The 21,585-nt window shown below is 43.4% G+C and overlaps 1 protein-coding gene across 1 annotated transcript in view; it reads right to left on the reverse strand.

Annotated features, from left to right (window-relative positions):
• The window catches only part of CLUH (CLUH binding protein of NUMT mRNA), a 38,927-nt gene extending 33,637 nt beyond the window's left edge, over positions 1-5,290 (reverse strand). The window contains exon 1 of the mRNA XM_075263810.1: positions 5,115-5,290. Coding sequence (XP_075119911.1) covers positions 5,115-5,193 — 79 coding nt within the window. The 5' untranslated portion in view covers positions 5,194-5,290. The remainder of the gene's footprint in view (positions 1-5,114) is intronic.
• Between the last annotated feature and the right edge of the window lie 16,295 nt (positions 5,291-21,585).

The following is a 21,585-nucleotide window of genomic DNA, read 5'->3' on the forward strand; positions in this document are numbered from 1 at the left end:
TATTGAATACAATGGGATCAATTGGGTATATGCAGTTTTCTCCTCAACATGCTTGCAAGACTTTTTCACCCGTGATTTTAGACAGACTCCGCACCAAGGGTGCTGGTCATAGGATAAGAGCAACAGACTGCACCACTAACAGAAACACTGATGCTGATGGAGAACCCTCGGTCTCCATTCACTGTAATGCAAAAACAAGATGTACACTTGCTTTGTCTTATTTACTTTTAGGGGGTTATAAAGTTGTACCAGAAGGACTTTCTTCTGTTAGAAAGCGGCCATTTTTTCACATTACAGATGAATGTGGGCTGAGGGTTCTCCCTCTACATCAGTCATTCTGTTGGAGCTACAGACTGTTGCTCTGATCTGATGATGGATCAGGCCAATCAACAGGCCTCCGGAAAGGACCTATGAGGTCACAGATAGTGACATCGCCTGCCGTTCGCTGATTCAACTCAGTGATCACGTGTATGCTGGGACTTCCGCCACATGTCACTGGACCGCGCTGGGTGTATGATTTTGTTTTCGCCACTGCCCCCAGCTCATTTAAATATTAAACCGGTTGTCCATTTTAGCCTGGACAACCCCTTTAAGGCTGCGACAGACTGGAGGGGGCTAGAACAGGATTTGGTTTGTGATTTTTACACCATTGTAAAGCTTTTAGCAATTTTCTTAGTTATGGGTTGGACTTCCCATGTGCCTACAATACAAGAAAACAGCCTGGCCGGCCATGAATACCCGAATGTCCTTCATGGGCCAATAGGTTTCACTAGTGAGCGAGCACACATTCGGGGACTTAGCGTGTATTCACACATTAGTGTCTTTTGATGCTGTATTTATTGTAATTGTAATATTAAAGGGGTGGTAATGCAACGATACCAAAAAAAAAAAAAAATTATATATAAAGCGGTGGGACCCCCTGCTATTGCATACCACAGATGTTAGTGTAATTGTTTGTCTCTCTAATGTCCAGTGTCTCCAGAAGAACACAAACTCTATCACAGCTATGGCCTCCCTCACTGACCCTGCCAAACACCTTTCATCATGTCTGAAAACTAGGGAAATGTTGCAAAACAGCGGCTGCCCAGTTAGGTAACCTCTCGCTACGGCACTGAACGAGTTAAATGCACAATTCTCTGTCCCCTCCGTAACCTAGCACTCATTTCCTGTTTCCACTGCCAGCCACAACATGGCGCTCAACCACTTCCGGGGTTGTGGGGCGCAACTAAGTATTAAAACGAAAACGGGGGTGTTTTCACTTACATCACTAGTTTATAACGCGTGTCGTGCAATGCTCTAATACTCAGTAGGAATATGTACAATAACACAAACAGCAATTAATTCATATTGCAGTGCAAACAGCGTGTGACACTAACGCTTAAAAGTGCCGCAAGTAGTAGTGGCGTGCGCCCCTAAAAATGTGAAGAAATGGTTTGGTCGAATGAAGGTGACCTTGATTAGCGCTCTGGATGCCGACGTCATAGACGCGCTGGGGGTAGTGTGTAGTGCGTGTTCCCATAGTGCTCTCGTCACTGTCACCTCCAGTGTACACACGTACTGGACAGCAATGGCGGCCAACACACTGCCTCATACCTGTCACAGCATATTAAAGCCACAGCATACAATACACATACTTGAATGTGTGCAGAGGACATACAGTCCCTCCATAACCAGGGCAATGTTACCATGAAGTCTTTCAATACATACATACACGCTACAATATTCAATTATTATGGCACATCTATGGCTTCTAGTGCCTAAAGCCACATTTCCAGCCTGTGTTATATATTCTTTGCCTATAGATGGCGCGCTACAGTTTTGCAGAATGTCACATGCACTGAAAATATGCCATGTGAATGGAGCCTTAGGCGGGGGTTATACAGACTGATAAATTCCCATCGTAAAAATTCAGCATGTTTCCTGAAAGCCGTCTCTGTAAAAACCATCTAAAATGTGGTGGCATTTGCACAAATCGCCAGAAGACTCCTGTTGTATTCAACCTTTGTATTATGTACCAGCAGTGTACATTAAAACGCTGAGGAGTGAAAATCCACAGAAGGTCATTTTAGGCTTTTTTGTTTTTCTTTGCCGCACGTACCGTGCTATTGTACATTGCAGCACATTCACTGCTGGCCAATCTGAGACCCTAATCCATTGAACTTATTACTGATTTACATACGTTGATTAGGTTTTTGAAGCCAAAGCCAGAAATGGAGGACAAATACAACCAAAGGACCAAAACCTTGGCCCTAAAACCCTAACTGTGTGAACACACCCTTAGGCTGAGTTCAGATGGAGTTTTGTGGTCCGGAACTTGAGGAGGAGGCCGCCTCAGATTCTGCACCAAAAAACTGGTAGCTGCGACTGAATGCTGGTGCAGTGCACAGGCAGCCAGTCGCAGCACTCTGCTCCAGATTAGACCTAAATGAATGGGCCTAGTTGGGAGGGAGTGTCTTCAGGCGGACGTCCGCGGCTGAACCGGCTGCGGCATCCGCCTGAAGAATGAGCATGTCACTTCTTTCTTCCAGGAGCCGGAATAGACAGCTCGCGGAATAAAGAAACGACCGGCTCCCATGGATTTCTATGGGAGATGCTTTTTTTTGGTCAGGATTTTGAGGTGGATATCCACCTCAAAATTCTGACCAAAAACCCCGTCGGAACTCAGCCTTAGTGTTCATGAAGTGCAATGTACAGGTCCGTAAGAATGGAACGGTTGGCAAATGGTTGGTATCTGTGTGCCGATCATCAATACAGAAAGCAAACTATTGCTGTGTGCATAAGACCTTACACCAGTTACAAGTTGCCTGTAATTCTGCCCCAGCTGCACTGACCCAAAGTTACATCACCATAGAGTTTCATGGTAAATGAAGTACTGATCAGTCAGATCAGCTTGTTCAGTTGGGTCCAGTTGCCTTACAGAAGAAAAATCTTTGAAGAGATGATCCTGTACTCCCATGAATATGACCCCTTTCTGACACTAAAATACACCCTCATAATGTAAACACTTGAAGGGGTAACCATACAAATGACTAGAAACACTAGAAAGTGTTTTTTAGTTATATCTGAAGAAGAAGCTCAGAGGAAAGCTTCGAAACGTCATATTCTGTCATCATTATGAGTTAGCCATTAAAAAAGGTATCACCTACTGAAGACTTTCAAAGTTTTTTTTTTTTTTTTTTTTTTTTTTTTTTTTTTTTTTATATTTTAGAAACCTCTTCCAGCCGAAACCCATGGTTCTGGTGAAGGCTTTAGAAATTGCGACAATCTGTATGTCCAACAAGAGAATGGAATACGCTGTCTACAGAAGACCAATCAATAACCTACAAGAAAATACCCAAATGCTTCAAGTTCCAAGACCTGTAGAGCTGTATAGTGGAGATCTCACAGAGAATCACATGGCATGAATTATACACCTTCTGCAGGATCAATGACATAATTTTCCTCCCACAATTCCTGTCCAATGATCCACAGCAGATGCACATCCTGAATGCTACAGCTCAGCCAGGAGTCATGATACTAGTACAGGCCTTTTTCATACATTTGACTGGAACCGCTATGGACGCCTCTATCATGGTTATCGGGTGAGCTCTACGGAGCAAAAAATATTGTAAGTGCCAGCGCTCTGGAGTCAGTAGGTCAAACCATGGATTGACTCCTATTTTTCCACAGTCTGACTCCATCACAAATTCAGTAAAGAGTCAGTGATTGAATTCCTATGAAAGTAAATATGTAACAAGTTATGTAATTTTATAAAAATAATAATTTTGACGCCTTAGTGTATCATTTTTCCTTCCCCCCCACCATCTCCATACCCATTAATTTTAAGATGTAGTAAGAAGCAATAGTCCATGTCTATGAAAGTTGTCACGGCATCTTACTTGTATATGACATCCCTTGAAATGCCTTGCATTTTAGCATTTCCCAGGTAAAATAAATCCGAGGTCCGATACACAAGTAACATGGACAAAGATTAATGAAAAATATCCAATCATGTAACTTGTGAAATACATGAAGCTCAGGCCTGTGACATTGCAGTGCTCCACGCTGCTGCCAGCTCTACAGACCAAGGACAAGCGGCTGTTTACAATGTGATCACAGGCATTGTCCAGCGCAGGCAGCAAATAGAGTGATCAGTGGAGGAAGCACAGGGCCAGGAACACAAGGGCACTGTAAGCGGCTCATAGCAGCACTGCTTCCAAGGGCACCATACAACACGACAGCAGGTTACTAGGCAGGCACGTGGATACATAATAGGATCTAATACAGTGTTGTATTGATAATTTTAAAGGATATTTAACCTAATATGCAATTATTATTTTAGTTTAATACATAAAGCCCAAATAACGAGAATATAGTGCATAGAGAAGCAGGATATTGAGAAGTACTAGTGCGCCCCCTAGACTATTATTTTTACAAAATCTTATAGCTGACCCAACATTATAGAGTAGGTCTGTGGAAAATACTCTGTAGTGTAAAAAAAAAAGTAGGATCTGAATACAAGTGCAAAACTGGCACTACATCCCCCTCCACCATGTGTATTGCACAATCAGCAGCTACTATGGTGCAATGATAAGACAACACTAGTATTACTCTGAGTAACTGCGCCAGATATTGGACCCACCACCCTGCTTGTGTAATGGAGATTGTCTGATGCCGCTGAATGGTCCAATCTGATTGCATGGCTGAAAATTTACAGGAATTATTAATCTGATCATTCTGGAAATATTTTACAAATCAGGTACATTGTGGGGAAAATGAAGATTAATGACTGATCATATGTAGCTGTCATCTTGTGGCAATGGGTAACGTCAATGCATAATACCCATAATCTATCTGAATCCAAAGACATACTGATAGGGAATGTAGATTAGATTACACTATATGGGGACAGTGACTGTCAGTAAAGCGCCTACGGACTATGATGGCGCTATACAAGTAAGCAGAATAATGGCATGGGTGCCCTTCACCTGTCTGATCTGTCATACACCAGGCACCATGCCACAGGTGACAGATAGCAGTATACCGGAGGTAGCACAGGGCTGAGGTCGGATCACACCTCACATGATGCCAGCACTCTGCAGAGTCTCCTATATGTCACACTGCACGCTTCTTACCGCAGCAGGGCCGCTTGTCCGGGCAGTGTGCGGGGGCAGCAGGGCTCTGCACGCCGGGCTCCTCCGTCTTGCTCACCATGTCCTCTGTGCTGGGGCTGGAGGTGGATCTCGAGGCTGGAAGGACAGAGCCGGCCGCTCAACACATACACACGTGGTGCAGCTGTAACCTCTGCCACCCGACCTTCCAGATCAGACTGCAGCTACGGCAGCCTGTGAAGGACAAAAGCCTAGCTGCCTGCTGAGTCACCGAATGCCTTAAAGAGACAGAGCTGTGTTTTTGTCCACACAGCCATTTAACTGGCTCAGGCTAGTCACAGCAAAGATGCACAGTCTTATGAAGTCACATGAATTTCATGATTATATAGTACAAATATGTATATAAAAAAAAAAAAAAAAAAAACAACAACACACATAAGTGCACCTAAGTGAAATATAGATGCAATATAAAGTATCAATACCTTGTTCAGTTTCAGTTAAAGATATAGCAGCAAAATAAAATATTTGTATCCGGCCCGCACTATATAAGGCCGGGTTCACATGGGGTATTTTGGACCGGAATTTGACGCGGAGACCACCTCAGATTCCAGTCCAAAGAATGGGTAGCCGCGACTGGAGGCAGATGAAGTACACCGGCCTTCAGTCGTGGGACTCCGCTCCAGATTAGGCCCAAATGAATGGGTCTAGTTGGGAGGAGGGAGTGTCTTTAGGCGAATCCGCCTGAAGAATGAGCATGTCGCTTCTTTTTTTCTGGGAGCTGGAACAAACTGCTCCCGGAAAACAGAACTGACCGGACTCCGGCTCTAAATCCTGACCAAAATACCCAGTTTAAGGCCTCGTTCACATCAGCGTTTGTATTCTATCCGGGGGAGTTCGCCCCCCCCAAACAGAATACCGAACATAACTGCAAGCGGTGTGCCAGTGAAAGCTCACAGACCCCATAGACCAGTGGTAGGGAACGTACGGCTCTCCAGCTGTTGCAAAACTACAATTCCCAGCATGCATACTTGCTCTGTTGTTCTTGGAACTCCCTTGGAAGTGAATGGAGCATGCTGGGAGTTGTAGTTTCCCAGCAGCTGGAGAGCCAAAGGTTCCCTACCCCTGCCATAGACCATAATGGGGTCCGTGTGCTCATTGCCAGATCTCCGCATGGAACATGCAGAGAGGAAAGTAGTTCACAATATACTTTATACTTTCCTCTCTGCATGATATGTGCGAGCAGCAAGCACACGGACCCCGTTATGGTCTATGGGGTCTGTGTGCTTTCACTGGCACACCACTTGCAGTTGCATTCGGTATTCCGTTTGGCCGGTCCCCATGCAGACTCCCCGAACAGAATACCGAATGCAGATGTAAATGAAGGCTAAAGGGTACACTCCCCAGAGCCATCACATGAAAATAAATAACATCATAATCTAAAAAAAAAAAAAAACTACAAGTATTACCAATGTAGGGGCGCCAAATTCTACCACAGCCCCTAACATACATTTCACCCCTTTTTCACCAGGGGGGCTTTGAGTGAAGATCAGGGAGACACCCATATATAGGGAGCATAACACTTGTTACCTGTTTAAGCTTGATTAAACAGCCATCCGGATGCATAATGCACAGCACCAACTTCAGCGAAATATCGCAATAATGTGTGATGTCCCTTCAATCCAGCATATGCGCAAAAGGTGTCCATAGCTTCAGTGCACATATATATATATATATATATATATATATATATATATATATATATATAATTGGATTGGACCAGGTCATATATATCATCATCGGTTATATCCTGTATACACAGAATAGATAATGATAAATTCCATACAGATGTGGCACTTCAAGGTAAAAGCTGCACCACTGGGTCAGCCACCAAATCCTGCAATAATTCACATTGGATGTGTAAGGTGAGAAGCGTGTTCAAGATGTATAGCTAGGCCCAAGGAGATCAGACTGGAATCAGCCGAATGTGTGATCTTGTGAGAGTGTTTGATCCGAAGTGTGGTTTTGGTCTAAGTGTGATTTAAGATTAAGTGACAAATACATTGCATAACAAGTGCTAGAAGCACTACAGCTTATTCAAGTAGCAACTGTATGTATGTATGTATGGGTACTGTTACTTTTATAATCATATAACTTTGTTAGGGGAAGGTCTCCAGTGTGATAGTAACTAGCTGGAGGTGGTTATCTAATTAAGAGGGGATAAATTACTGCTGTTTGCGGTGTTCATTCCCTTTGCAAACAGACGTATCAGTTGCAGCTTTCTCTGCGGCTTGGATCAGCTTTAAAGCGAAGTTATAAAGTGAGTGTGTGAGCTTATGAGTGTGTTTTGATTCAAAGTGTGGTTTTAGTCTAAGTGTGATTTAGGATTAAGTGACTATAGATTCAGGGACTTCAATAAAAAAAAAAAACTTTATGCACTCCTTATTTTCAATTGTGCTTATTGTTTTGCTGTAACAATCCTCATCAGGAATGATGTGCTCCATGCTTACCAATGCGGTCCAATGTACATCTTGCTTGTATTCTTTGTGTGACGGGTGTACTGCTGTGCAATAAGCAAGCACAATGCACATTTGGAAGCCCAGATCACGGATCTAAATAAGAAAATTGCAACACTGAGATCCATTGATAACTTGGAAAGGAGTTTGTTGCTCACGGAACAGGAACTCGCTGGGGTAAGTGCAGAGGAGGCTGGTAACGTGGAGTTCCAGGAACATGAGGCAGCTAGCTGGGTGATGGTTAGAAAGCAGCAGGGTAAAGGGAAGAGTGCCAGGGAGGTTAGTCCTGAACTGGCACACCCAAACAAACTTGCTAAATTGGCAGATGAGGGGGATGTTAGTATAGGGGTAACACTGCTGCGGCATGACTCTTCCTCTGGCAGCCCGGGGAATGTCTGCTCCAGTAAGAAGAGACAGGTGCTGGTAGTGGGAGATTCAATTATTAGGGGAACAGACAGGGCAATCTGTCACAAAGACCGGGATCGTCGTACGGTGTGTTGCCTTCCTGGCGCTCGAGTTCGACACATCGCAAATTGGGTTGGGGGTTGATATATTATGTTGTGGATACAGTGGTTTTGAGGTATGTCCACACAGTTTTTTACAGGCAGATTTTGACATGGAATGCAAAAATGTCTCCCATTCATTTCAATGCGAGTCCCTTGCTTTTTTTTTTTTTTTTTGCAACTAGTGGGAAAAAGAAGCAACATGCCCTAACTTCCAGCGGATTTCGCAGCTCGAGACTCACTCCATTCATTTGGGCCAGTGGCGTTACTAGGAATAGCGGCCCCGTGGCGAACTTCTGACATGCGCCCCCCCCCCCCAAACCGACGCTGAAGACCTCGACCGACCCCCTCCTCCGCACTCTATTATGTCCCTTAGTAAGCCCTGTACACAGTACTATGTCCATTAGTGGCCCCTGCACACAGTATTATTCCCCATAGCAGGGGTCCTCAAAATTTTAAAAGGTGGGCCAGGTCACTGTCCCTCGGACCATTGGAGGGCCGGAATATAGTTTAAAGGGATTCTACCATTAAAATCCCATTTTTTTTCTCGATAACACATAGGAATAGCCTTAAGAAAGCCTCTTCTTCTCCTACCTTTCGATTTCTTCTTTGCCCCGCCGTTTGGTTAAAATTCCGTTTTCTGTCGGTATGCAAATGAGTTATCTTGCAGCACTGGGGGCATCCCCAATGCTGCGAGAGAACTCTCCAGCGCCGCCTCCAACTTCTTCTGGAACGTTATCTTTATGCATCTTCTTCTGGTGCAGGCAGAGCCGACTGAGCATGCCCACAGGCCACAAGAAAATGGCCGCTTACTTACTGTGGCCGCGGGCATGTGCAGTTGGCTCTTAGCGAGGCCCAAGGCGTACAAGTTTCACCGCCTGCGCCGGAAGAAGACTCCTGAAGATGACGTTCCAGAAGAAGATAGGAGGTGGCGCTGGAGAGTTCTCTCGCAGCATTGGAGACGCTCCCCATGCTGCAAGAGAACTCATTTGCATACCGACAGAAAACGGAATTTTAACTGAACGGTGGCGTGGAGAATAGCCTTTTTTAAGGCTATTCTGACGTGTCAACGGCAAAAACAGTTTTTAATGGTAGAATCCCTTTAAAGCTGACCCAGCGGAATGCACACACCAAACACAAGTGTGAATGCCCCCTGAGGTGTTATTAATCCTACAGTAAGATATTATAGTGCTTACTTCAGGGGGCACAGATAGGGTCTGGGATCCAGGAAGTCAGCAGGCACTAAACCAAACTAGTGAGGTGGCTTTGCCCACTGTAATTTGGGCTGCCTCAGGTCAGGTCATGTTGCTAAGGTGACCTGACTGACGAAGTGACGCGGAGGGGTACAATTGACTATACCGGGCCAGGCCATGGAGACAGTGCGCTTCACTTTACTGATTGGAGGACACCACTCCTGATGTCTGCGCGATCTGCTCTGTCTCCGGTGTCCGCTTGTGTCCTTCTGTCACATTGCAAGTATGCGATGTAAGGAGGATACCGGAGGCAGATCACCGGTAACCTCCTTACATCGCATACATGCGATGTGACAGGAGGACACAGGCGAACACTGGAGGCAGAGCAGATCGCGCAGACATCAGGAGCGGTGCCCTCCAATAGGTGAAGTGAAGCGTGCTACATGTCCTGGACCGAGCTCCCCAGGAGCTTCATTATAAATGCGCGCCTGCCGGCGGGCCGGACAGATGTGCTCGGCGGGCCGCATGTGGCCCACGGCCGTAGTTTGAGGACCCCTGCCCCATAGTGTCCCCTGCACACAGTATTATCCCCCATAGTGTCCTCTGCACACAGTATTGTCCCCAATAGTGTCCCCTGCACACAGTATTATCCCCCATAGTGGGCCCTGCACACAGTATTATCCCCCATAGTGTCCTCTGCACACAGTATTGTCCCCAATAGTGTCCCCTGCACACAGTATTATCCCCCATAGTGGGCCCTGCACACAGTATTATCCCCCATAGTGGCCCTTGCACACAGTATTATGTACTATAGTGGCCCCTACACACAGTATTATCCCCAATAGTGTCCCCTGCACGCAGTATTATTCCCCATAGTGTCCCCTGCACACAGTATTATCCCCCATAGTGTCCCCTGCACACAGTATTATCTCCCATAGTGGCCCGTACACACAGTATTATCCCCCATAGTGGCCCCTGAACACAGTATTATGTCCCACTGTGGACACCCATAAACAATTATTATACTCTGGGGTCTTTTCAGACCCCAGAGTTTAATAATCGGAGACCCGGGGGAATAAAAACATTAAAAAAACAGAAACAGTTGCTTACCTGTCCCCCGGCACCTAGGCTGTCGGCCGCCGCTCTTGTCCTGCTTTAATGACGTCGGACGTCACATGACCCAGGAAGCAGGCCTGGGTCATGTGACATCAGAGACGTCAGACACGAATGACGGAGGCCTGGCAGGATCGTGGAGAGGTAAGTAACAGTATTTTTTAGGTTCCCTTATCTTTCCCGATCCGCTGATCATTATACTCGGGGGTCTGCAAAGATGTCAGCAAGGATCGGCAAGTGAATAGGGCCCGTAACGGACTATTAAAAACAAACAAACAAAAAAAAAAAACGCAACGGTAGCGGCTGTCACCGGGCCCCCTAATGGCCCGGGCCCTGTGGCAGCCGCCTCCGCTGCCTCTATGGTAGTTACGCCACTGATTTGGGCCTAATCAGGAGCGGGATGTTGATGCACTGCATCGGCTAGCCGTGCAGAGAAGTCACACGGCGGTAAAAGTTTCTGCTGTCTGAACATACCCTTGGTCAGGGCTGGTTTTAGACAACTGCAGCTCTGGGCAAAATTAAAAGCAGGGCCTCCCATGCTGATAGACAAACACCAGCATATTTCCAGTGGCAGCTCATTAATGACCATCCCTTTCTTTCCCCAAAACAGTAATAGCTAACCCCCCCCCCCCATGACCACACACAATTCAAATAACCACCTTTGTAGTGTCTAAAAGATTTTTGCACCCCATCATCAGTTATATCACCTCCTTATAAATAATAGTCCCTGCTCATAAGCATTGCCCTATATCAGTAATAGCCCCCCCATAAATAATAGCCTCCTCTGCCTCTTAGAAAAAGTGACTACATTATAATAGCTGCCTATATATATATATATATATATATATATATATATATATATTGTATATATATATTGTATTTATAATGTCCCCCCTCATTATAGGCCTGTTATAAATAGTTCTTCCCTTATCTATAATAACCCCCCTTATCTATAATTTCCTCTTTTAATAGCCCAGTTATATTTAACCCCTTTGCAACATCCGCCATATGCCTGGTGTTTAACTATGGCGGCCGCCTGGGAGTATCATACAGCAGACACCATGCGCTAATGCCCATGGTCGGTGCCCACACCGATCGTGGGCATTAACCCTTCTGGCTCCTCGGTCAAAGCTGACCGAGGCGCCATTTTACCGTTGATTGCTGGCACCAGGGCCGACGTCATGTTGGCATGACAGCCAGGAATCTTGTTGGCAGATGCTTTAGTCCAGGTCTTGGAGGAGATGCCTCAGGAGACCATCCACAACCTCATCAAGAGGATGCCCAGGCATTGTAGGGAGGTCACACAGGCACGTGGAGGCCACACACACTACTGAGCCTCATTTTGACATATTTTAAGGACATTACATCAAAGTTGGATCAGCCTGTAGTGTGTTTTTCCGCTAACTTTGGGGGGGACTCCAAATCCAGGCCTCCATTGGTTAATAGATTTAATTTCCATTGATGACTTTTGTGTGAATTTGTTGTCATCACATTCAACTTTGTAAAGAATTAAGTATTCAATGATAATATTTCATTCTTTCAGATGTAGGAGGTGTTATTTGAGTGTTCCCTTTATTTTTTTGCGCAGTGTATAAAATAGTGCACCTTATATTTAATAGTTCTTCCATTATAAATACTATCCCCCTTATATTTAATAGTTCCCCCACTGTAAATATTAGCCCCCTGTAAATAATATTTGCCCCTTAACAGTTATTCCCATTCCCTTACTGTAAAACAATAAATCTTATACTCACCTTACCACGCTCCCACTCGATGACTGGAGCAGACTCTCCCTGTAGTAGTGGCACAGGTGGCACAATGCTGTGACATCATCACCCCATCTGCACCGCACTATCCCGTGCGTTACTGGCGGTCTTCTATGATAGAGCAGGGCCTTTTAAGTTCCCTGCTCTGTTATAGAATTGTGCAGTATCAGCGTGCACAATTAAAGCCTGATGTTCAGAATCCAGGGGCCTTGAGGACGGGGGCCGTGGTCTTGGTGCACCTTGTCACAAATGACAAAGTTATCAGTTAATGATAATTCATAGCAATGCCCATTCTCAATCAATTCCCAGTTTTAGGTTGGGTTTATACAATGTGCATGCCAAGCGCACAACAGTCACCTGGGATGTTGCTAAACCAAGGGAACAGGTGAGTGTAGGTAAATGGCTACTGTTTACACGAGGTTGGACTAATGACGCTAATGACTGTGATCAGCGTTCACTTTGATCATGGGCATTACAAGGCAGGATCATTTCCCTCCCAAAGACCAAAAATGGCCTCCGGGGGCCAGTGTCCATCAGCGCTTTACCTTTACTGATGCAGGCCAACTCCCGCACAGCGAGATTGCAGGAGCTCATCTATTCTGCTGACAGCTAGGAGTCTTATGAAGGCTTCCAAGCTTGTCATAGACTTGTCATCCATAGACTGTAATACAATCTATTGCAATCTATGGATCTTGCAATCAAATGATTGCAGGTTCAAATTCCCTAGGTGGGCTACTAGACTAATAATAATAATAATAAAAAAAAAGTTTTAAAAAACATAAAAAAAACCAACAAAAAACAAGAAAACATAAAAGTTCAAATCACCTCCTTTTTCCCAGAATACATATAAAAGTAATATATTACCGTGAAACTCATACACATTAGGTATCCCTGTATCCAAAAACGCTCAGTCTACAAACTTATAAAGCTATTTTTCCTGTATGCCGTAGCGTGAAAAATAATCAAAAATGCCAAACCGCCATTTTTTCACTGTTTTGTAACTGATAAAAATTTGAATAAAATGTGATCAAAGCAATAGACATTCCTCAAAATGGTATAACTAAACAGTATGACATTCGTATTGTTTAAGTGAAAATCCGCATCTCTTGACTGTTGCTTTAAAATTTAACTTTTAATTAATAGTTTAAAACATTACAAAAACATAATACGTGAAAAAATTGAGAAAAAACAGGAAAAGAAAAAAGTGCTCTAAAAACTGCTGTCACTGCATTAGTAGCTGACGCGTTTCAGGACTAGTATGTCCCTTACTCATAGCTCTTTCGGTATGCTAGCATAAAATGATATAAATTTGGTATACCTGGAATCGTAATCGAAACATAGAAAACAGGTGACCAGTCATTTTTGCTGCAGAGTGAACACCGCAAAAACGAAGCCTGTAAAAGTCACAGAAATGCCCATTTCTTCAAATACACCTCATTCAAATTTTTTTTTCCAGCTGCATTATACAGAATCATAAATGGTAGCATCATGAAGAATAATTTGTCCCGCAAACAATAAGCACTTAGAACGGAAAAATAAAAAAAAAGTTATGGGGTTTGGAAGGTGTGGAGTCAAAGTCTAACATCGAAAAATGTCACTGTCAGGAAGGGGTTAATGCCAAATTGAGCATTCATTGCTCTTAATAATGGAAAATAACTAAACTACACTAGAATTTTACTCTTGCTGCAGGATGTTGCTCAAAGCTCCAAAGTGCACCGGTCTGTTTACTGCTCCGGAATAGACTTTGACCAAGTTATTTTAGTTTCTAAATGTAGTTACTGTAGTGTTTTATACCCGCTGAATAATAGTCTGTTTGTTTCTATAGATTGAGTATAACATTGTAAATGAGCTTAGCCCTATGATACATGGCCAAGACTTTAATATAGCTGTCCCATCAAAATGTGATAAAAGTAATAACATTTTTGTATCTGTGTGCCCGAGCAAAGGCCAGTGGTTTTCTGGTGTGTGTTATTTGCATCAGATAAAATATTCTGTCACCTTTTAAAAGCTCTAGCTTGTTATATTTTTCCCCCCTATCAGTATGTCTTGGGAGTGTGGGTGGAAACACACAAACACGGGGAGAACATACAAACTCCTTGCAGATGTTGCCTTTGGCAGGATTTGAACCCAGGACTCCAGCGCTGACCACTGAGCCACTGTGCCTCCTATATTTTTCTGTTGATAAGAATATATAGAGGTGCTTACTCTTTGTTTTAATACTTTTCCAAACATTCCAAAACTAAAAAAAAAAAAAAAAAATTGAATCCTCATATTCTGACACCTGTAACTTTGTTATATTTTCATGTATAGTGCCGTGTAAGGAATCTCTTTTTGCAGGTCAATTTGTAGCTTTTATGGATAATATTTTGGGGATTGGCTAACATTTTGATTGCTTTTTATACATTTTTTTGTGGAAACAGAAAGAAAAGAGTGGTCTAGCTCTTTTGATTATTTCTCCTGCTACATCATTCACGTGGGACTAAGGGATTCTTGGGCCCATTCACACTACGGATACGCTGACTGATTCTGAACGTTAAAACACATTCAGAATCAGCGCGTATAAAGCAGATCCCATTCATTTCAATGGGAGCCAGCATACGAGCGCTCCCCATTGAAATGAATGGACTGCTTTTTTCTCTACGAGCGCTCCCATATAAGTGAATGGGAAGCGCTCGTGTACACGGCTCGGAATGAGCAGAGCTAGCCGTACACGTGAGCGCTTCCCATTCACTTCAATGGGAGCGCTCGTAGAGAAAAAAGCAGCCCATTCATTTCAATGGGGAGCGCTTGTATGCCGGCTCCGATTGAAATGAATGGAATCTGCTTTATACGCCGCTTATTCTGAACGTGTTTTAACGTTCAGAATCAGTCAGCGTATCCGTAGTGTGAATGGGCCCTTAATGTGTTTACTAATGTATTGCAGTATATTGAAAAATTAATTGGTTTCTATTATACGGTGCCTATGGCATTTACTATGGGGGCCCACTATACAGATAAATGCAAATATTACCTACCCTTTTTCCGGTATTAGCCTGCTACCTAGGCTTGCCTTAAATTAGGCCTCTTTTAAGCTCTGTGAGCAAGATGATTGGTGATGGACCTTGCAATGACAGTAAGGAGACTAGGAAGATAGTGCTTGACTTACCTTTGTGCCTAGATGTTATCCACCCAATGACTCTAGCTTATTTCTAAGGCCGGGTTCACACGGAGTTACGTGCCGCGAGATTTGGCACGTAGACGCCGCGTGACCCTTTGCGTGCCGTACACGCTCCCATTCATTTCAATGGGAGCGGGGAGCGTATGCGCCGCGCTAGTTTGCGGCCGTGCATTTATTCACGGCCGCAAACTAGCGCGGCGCATACGCTCCCCGCTCCCATTGAAATGAATGGGAGCGTGTACGGCACGCAAAGGGTCACGCGGCGTCTACGTGCCAAATCTCGCGGCACGTAACTCCGTGTGAACCCGGCCTAAGAGCCCACTAGGAACCCTCCAGTGAATTTAGCTGTTCCCTTTAGAGGGGGCACCTTAGCCCATCAAATTTACATTAATGTATGCAAGTTATCACTCAGTTTTACCTGAAGTCTACACCAGTCCCTGTCTGGCATGAATTGCAGTTCTGGTGCATGAGACCTACCATGGTCTACTAGAATTATTAAGAGGCTTCAGCTGGTCATACACATTAGACCAGGGTTAGGCAACCTTCGGCACTCCAGCTGTTGTAAAACTACAACTCCAAGCATGCATACTTGCTCTGGTGTTCTTGAAACTACCATGGAAGTGAATGAAGCATGCTGGGAGTTGTAGTTTCACAGCAGCTGGAGTGCTAATCCCTGCATTAGACTGATGATGTCTACACCCACCAATTCTGGCTGGACCAAACAACCATCCTTTGCACCTGGAGTTACCTAGTTCTCCCAGCACTGGGATTTCAGCATCCTCATTCCTTTTCTTCTCCAGCAGATAAACTACCCACAGATAACAGAGCAGTTTGTCTGCCGCTTCGTCCCAACTCCATTCTGGGCACATGCACAGTTCACTGTGTTAGGCATGCAAATACATAAGAGTGGGGAAGTAAAGGGAATAATAAGGGGTAGGTCTCCAAGATTTTGTATGTCCTTTTCAGTCAAGAGCAGTCTCTACCTTTGACCCACATCCTTCTGTCCCTTTTTGCCTTTTAAATGTTTCTGTTTTTGATATTGGAAATAGATGTGCACTGAAAAACTTTATTAAATGTATTTGTCACAGTTTAGTGCATTATATACTTCAGAATATCTATATTTCAATATTGTGTTTTAATATCCTAAATTTGAAGAGGTATGTTAACCATGTTTATTTGGTTTGCTAAACTGTGATTTTAAAGGGTATGGATATACCTGGGACTGTTTTATTTGGCATTTAATATATTCTGTGATTTTAAAAAAAATTGCAATAGTTTTCCATTTCTCTTTGGTGGCCTACATGTATTCTCATACATTGCATGCTGATTGGTTTAATTCACTACTAAATTCTTAACACTATCTGACAGCTTGGTCTCCTATTTTATATAAACCAGTTGCAAATATGTTTTTTTTCCAATAAGAAATGCAGTAGTTTTCATGTTGGTTTAATAAAATAATACATGAAAAATTCCTTTATTATGGCACTTTTTTTCCAATCTTGGGCTGGTTTTTTTACCCTTTAAAAGCAGGATTTATAACTATCCAATAATACAGAAAATGTCTTCATTTTTCTGGTTGAACTTGATGGACAAGTGTTTAACCAAACTGTTCTGTACAGCATGGCGTAGTAAATATCTGCGGTAAAGCTTTCACTTCTAGTAAGCTAGAAAATCAACTGTCTATTGCAAGAACACACTACTATTAGTACTAGGAAGACATCCAAGATTTATTTTGGTACATTAAAAGTCAATGTCATGAAGAATTCATCAATATATTACTTATTAATAATCTACAGCATCCATTAAACAGGAAATATTGCCAAAATAGTCATGTAATGAGTGTGAACAATTATAAAGCAGCCTAGTAGAGGAGAATATATAGTGATACTAGATAAAGTTTTGTCCCTCGTGCAATATATTGCCTCCTTTTTTTGTCCCAACACATATTTCCACTTCTTTGACCTCCACAAAGTGACACTTTAGGCTGCTACCTATTGGATTATGCCACCAAGTAGTGGCAAATATTTTACTCTCATCCTGCTTCTGGTCCAGCACTGTCTCCTCTTCAGCCTTTAGGAGATGCTGCACATAATGTCCTGATGCTGAAGAACGCCAAGATTTCATGTCAGGGTGAGTTCATATCTGCGCCCGGTCTCTGATTTGCAGGTTTCCGTATTCTACACAAGAAACTGGACAGGAGATGGAAACCCGGCAGTCAGTTTTCAAGCCCTGGCGTTTCTCCACATCCATGTGAGTCAAATATTGCTATATATGTCATGTATTTTTTGAAAAAAAAAAAAAAAATTTGTATATGTTTTTTAAAAAAACCTATGAAGAATAAAGCAAAGTCAAATTTTATGCCATTTGAGATTGCTGGTTTTCCTTGGAAGAAATTCCTTTTAACCCATAGTCAGTTTTCAAACCCATTCACTTGAATGGGTTTGCAAAGTGACCACCCGTGAGCGTCTTCTGCCTCTCCACAGCGAAACAGTTTTTTTTTTAACCGGACACAAAGTCCTGCATGTCTGACTTTGTGTCCGGTTATAAAACACGTAGTACGTAATACTGTTTGGGGGCCACTATAGAGCACGTAATACTGTTTGGTGGCCACTATGGAGCACATAATACTGTCCTGCTACCTATAGCTCTCCCGACTGCATTTTTTACCTCACTGAGAAGTCTATTCACCAGGCTCCAACTGACAAAACGCAAAAGACAGGGAGGCATAGGACTGCCCGATATGCAAAAATACCACACGGACATTCGTTTGAACTGGTGGTCGGACCTGGCTGTGCCTCTTACATCTTCCATGCCAGCGACCTTATTGCAAAAAGGACTGGACTGTTCTCTTTTTGCTGTTCTGTGGTTTCCTAGATTGTTCCGAAACTCATGTCCTCCTGCCCTATCCTACCGAGCTCATCAAAGTCTTGTGTAGACCTGCAAGATGAACTGCTTCTACAACCCTCCCCACTCCTCCCACTCAATCTTATTCCATACTTAGTGGGTCTGAACCCAGCTGTGTATAAAGACCTGTGGAACAAGTTTTGCGCCTTGTCCTTGAGAGATGTTGTTTCCCCTTCTGGTTTGTTGCCGGTGTCGGACATTTGTGGGCTAATCTCGGGGGATCCTCTAACCTTCCTACATAAGCAACGTTTATCTGTAATTTTCGCTAAGTTACAGATGTACACTTTCGCCATGAATTGACGGAATTCGAAAAACTGTTAGCTTCTAAAACGGTGTTGTTGAGGAAGATTTCCCACTTTTTACACCATTTTGTGGACCCCCATACGTTTTTCAAACCGTCCTACATATCCGTGTTGGAGAAGGAACTGCAAATTTCACTCTCTGATGATGCTGTGGACAATGTTTTGAACACCTCTCACAATTTTTCACCGTGCATCAGATTAAAAGAAAACTACAAATAGCTTACCTGCTGGTACAGGACTCCTGTGTGGTTATTTAGGAAGAAATTACACCCCTCTGACAGGTGCTGGAGATGCCTGACACATGTAGGCTCTTACTTGCACATTTGGTGGTCCTGTCCTACCATCCAACCATTCTGGCAAGAAATTCAGAGCACCATTAGGGCAGTCAGTTACCCATACTTCACTCTCAAGCTGGAGACTGTTTTCTTATCCATGCCCTCTAGGGATTATAATCCTGCCAAACATAAACTGATCACTCATCTATTGTCTGCTGCAAAAACTCTTGTACCTCTTTTCTGGCTGAATAAGGAGGCTCCACCACTCTCTTTCTGGAGAGATAAAGTTAACCGATCGGCACATGTTTTTCTGCTCTCTTATTGATACTTGTTGCTTTAGTACTTAGCACATTGTTACATTGTTCTCGACGTACTTTACTGTTTGTTCTTTGGTTTTTTTCCTCCGAGCAATTATGTCTAGCTTTCGGATTGTAATTGCATTGATATTTGTAATGTTTATAAAATTTGTAAAACCCAATAAAACTTTTGAATTAAAAAAAATAATACTGTCCCAGTATTGTTTACATGCCAAGTTTTCATCCAGGCCCACAAGACTTTAGCTACGCCACTGCCTTTACTGCTGAGCTTCCTTGAGCATGTATGTTGGCCACATTCCTATATATAGAGATCTGATGACTACAGAGAACAGATGGATACATATACTACGCCCAGAATAGTTGATGGTTGCAGAGTCTGGGAATCATGTGGTTGGTACAATGATGGTTGTTTAAAAAAAACCAAAAAAAACCCCAAACCCTCAAATTTCCATTATTTCATGGATAGCACACTGACCCATTCTTTTCTATGGGCCCGTACTCACGACTGTGATTTTCACGGTCCCGTGTGTGGGTCGACAGTCTTGGCCGCATGAGATAGGACAGGTCCTATTCCTGTCCTATGTTGCAGCCCGTGTTTCCGTGGCTCCTATTAATTTAATGAAAGGAGCCGCGGAAGCACGCCCTGTGCATGGGCGGCACACAGTGACATCCCCGTGTCCTCCATGTGCAAACCATTCTTTTAATTCATGGCAGGCCGGTTGCAGCATGGTTGTCTGCAACTGGCCCAAGGGTGAAGGATGTGTAGATTCCTTGGATTCTGCACTCCAGCTTAGTCAGACTGATTTAGGCTTGAAGAATCCATTTGAAAAATGTAACCGTATATATCAAGCAGAGAAAAATCTTTTATTCTGAAGCAAACATTTAATCAATCTACTTAACTCACCAAACTGGAATTCGGTGTCTTGTACGGGGTGAAAAGTGCAAATAATGGTGTGAGCTAGAACTGGTTTGTGAGCTGCATAACAAGAATATTATTGTATTATGCTAATGGATCAGGTTGTTTGTAAAGGGAGTCTGACACAATATCCCAATATCAAACCAAACATTGAAAAGTTGCAGCAGAGAATCCAATAGGATGGCTGCTAAGCCCAAAGAAGTCAATCATGTCCTCCACTGATATCCAAAAAAACTCATTTTAAGGCAGCACTCCAAGGTTTAATGTAGAAAGATTAGGGGTACTTTATTCACCTATTAGAAAGAATCCAGTGCTAAGAGCTAAAATGTTGCATGAGTGGATAAAGTACCCCTTCTAGTCCTCGGGCAGAGCAGACTGCGCATGCCCACAGGCCATGAGTATTGTAAGCGGCCATTTTCTCGTGGCCAGTGGGCATGCACAGTCTGCTCTGCCCAAGGCCTAAAAGTCTGAGACCTGCGCCGGAAGAAGATGATGAAGAGGATGCTCCTGACGAAGATGAAGGCGGCGCTGGAGAGAGTTCTCTGGCAGCATTAGAGACGCCCCCAGTGCTGTTTGAGTGCTGGGGCCCACCCCCAGTGCTGCGAGAGAACTAATTTGCCTACCGTCAAGAACTGGGATTTCTACGGAACGGCGGTGCGGAGAAGACAACAAAAGGTAGGAGAAGAATAGCCTTTCTTAAGGCTATTTCAACGTCTTACTAAGAAAAAATGTTTGTATGATAGGATCTCTTTAAATAGTCCACCAAGTATATTATAGTGATGCATTGCCTGGTTGAGATATTGTATGATGAATATCTGTATGAAAGTACTATGCTATGCAATGGTGACCTGGGGGCCCAGCTGCCTCAGGGTCCATCTGGAAATTTACCTGTTGATCTATAGGCCAAATAAAATAAACCACTGTTAGACTTGTCTGCTAGTGTTTTATTGTACTTTTGGTATTAAATTAGCAAGTAAGCCCATGCAAGTTTATAAGGGATCAGGGAACATAGCTATCAACAGCTCTCTTATACATATGACCAATATATAGTCTTCTATATAGCTAACCTTTGTAATAATACAGTAGGATAATGGTGTAGCAATCTCGGTTGCATGGAGTGACTCCTCGATTGGACCTTCCAGTGGTGATGCTAGCACTAGACTTCCAGGACCCATTCTTCAAAAACCCAGGCAAGCATTGCTTTTAACTATTTCCCTGTTTGTAGGAACAAGTCATAGCGGAAAGAAGTCTTCATGGCGGTGTGGACCATATGGAAATATAAGGGGAAAAAATTTACTACAATCAGAGAAGTCATCACTAGTGAGTCATTGGGTTTAATGCACTGTATTCACTTATGTAATCAGCTAGTAAAAGAGGGGAGGTCTACGGCATGGTAGAAACCATAGATGGCACACTGGAGTCTAGTTAAACTACTAAAAGGGATTATGGACCAATTCACTCAACAGTAGAGATGACTGAATACTGTTCGATCGAATACATATTCGATCGAATATCAAGCCGTTCGTGGTATTCGAT

The sequence above is a fragment of the Leptodactylus fuscus genome, chromosome 2 (genome assembly GCF_031893055.1).
Source record: "Leptodactylus fuscus isolate aLepFus1 chromosome 2, aLepFus1.hap2, whole genome shotgun sequence".
NCBI classification, from domain to species: domain Eukaryota; kingdom Metazoa; phylum Chordata; class Amphibia; order Anura; family Leptodactylidae; genus Leptodactylus; species Leptodactylus fuscus.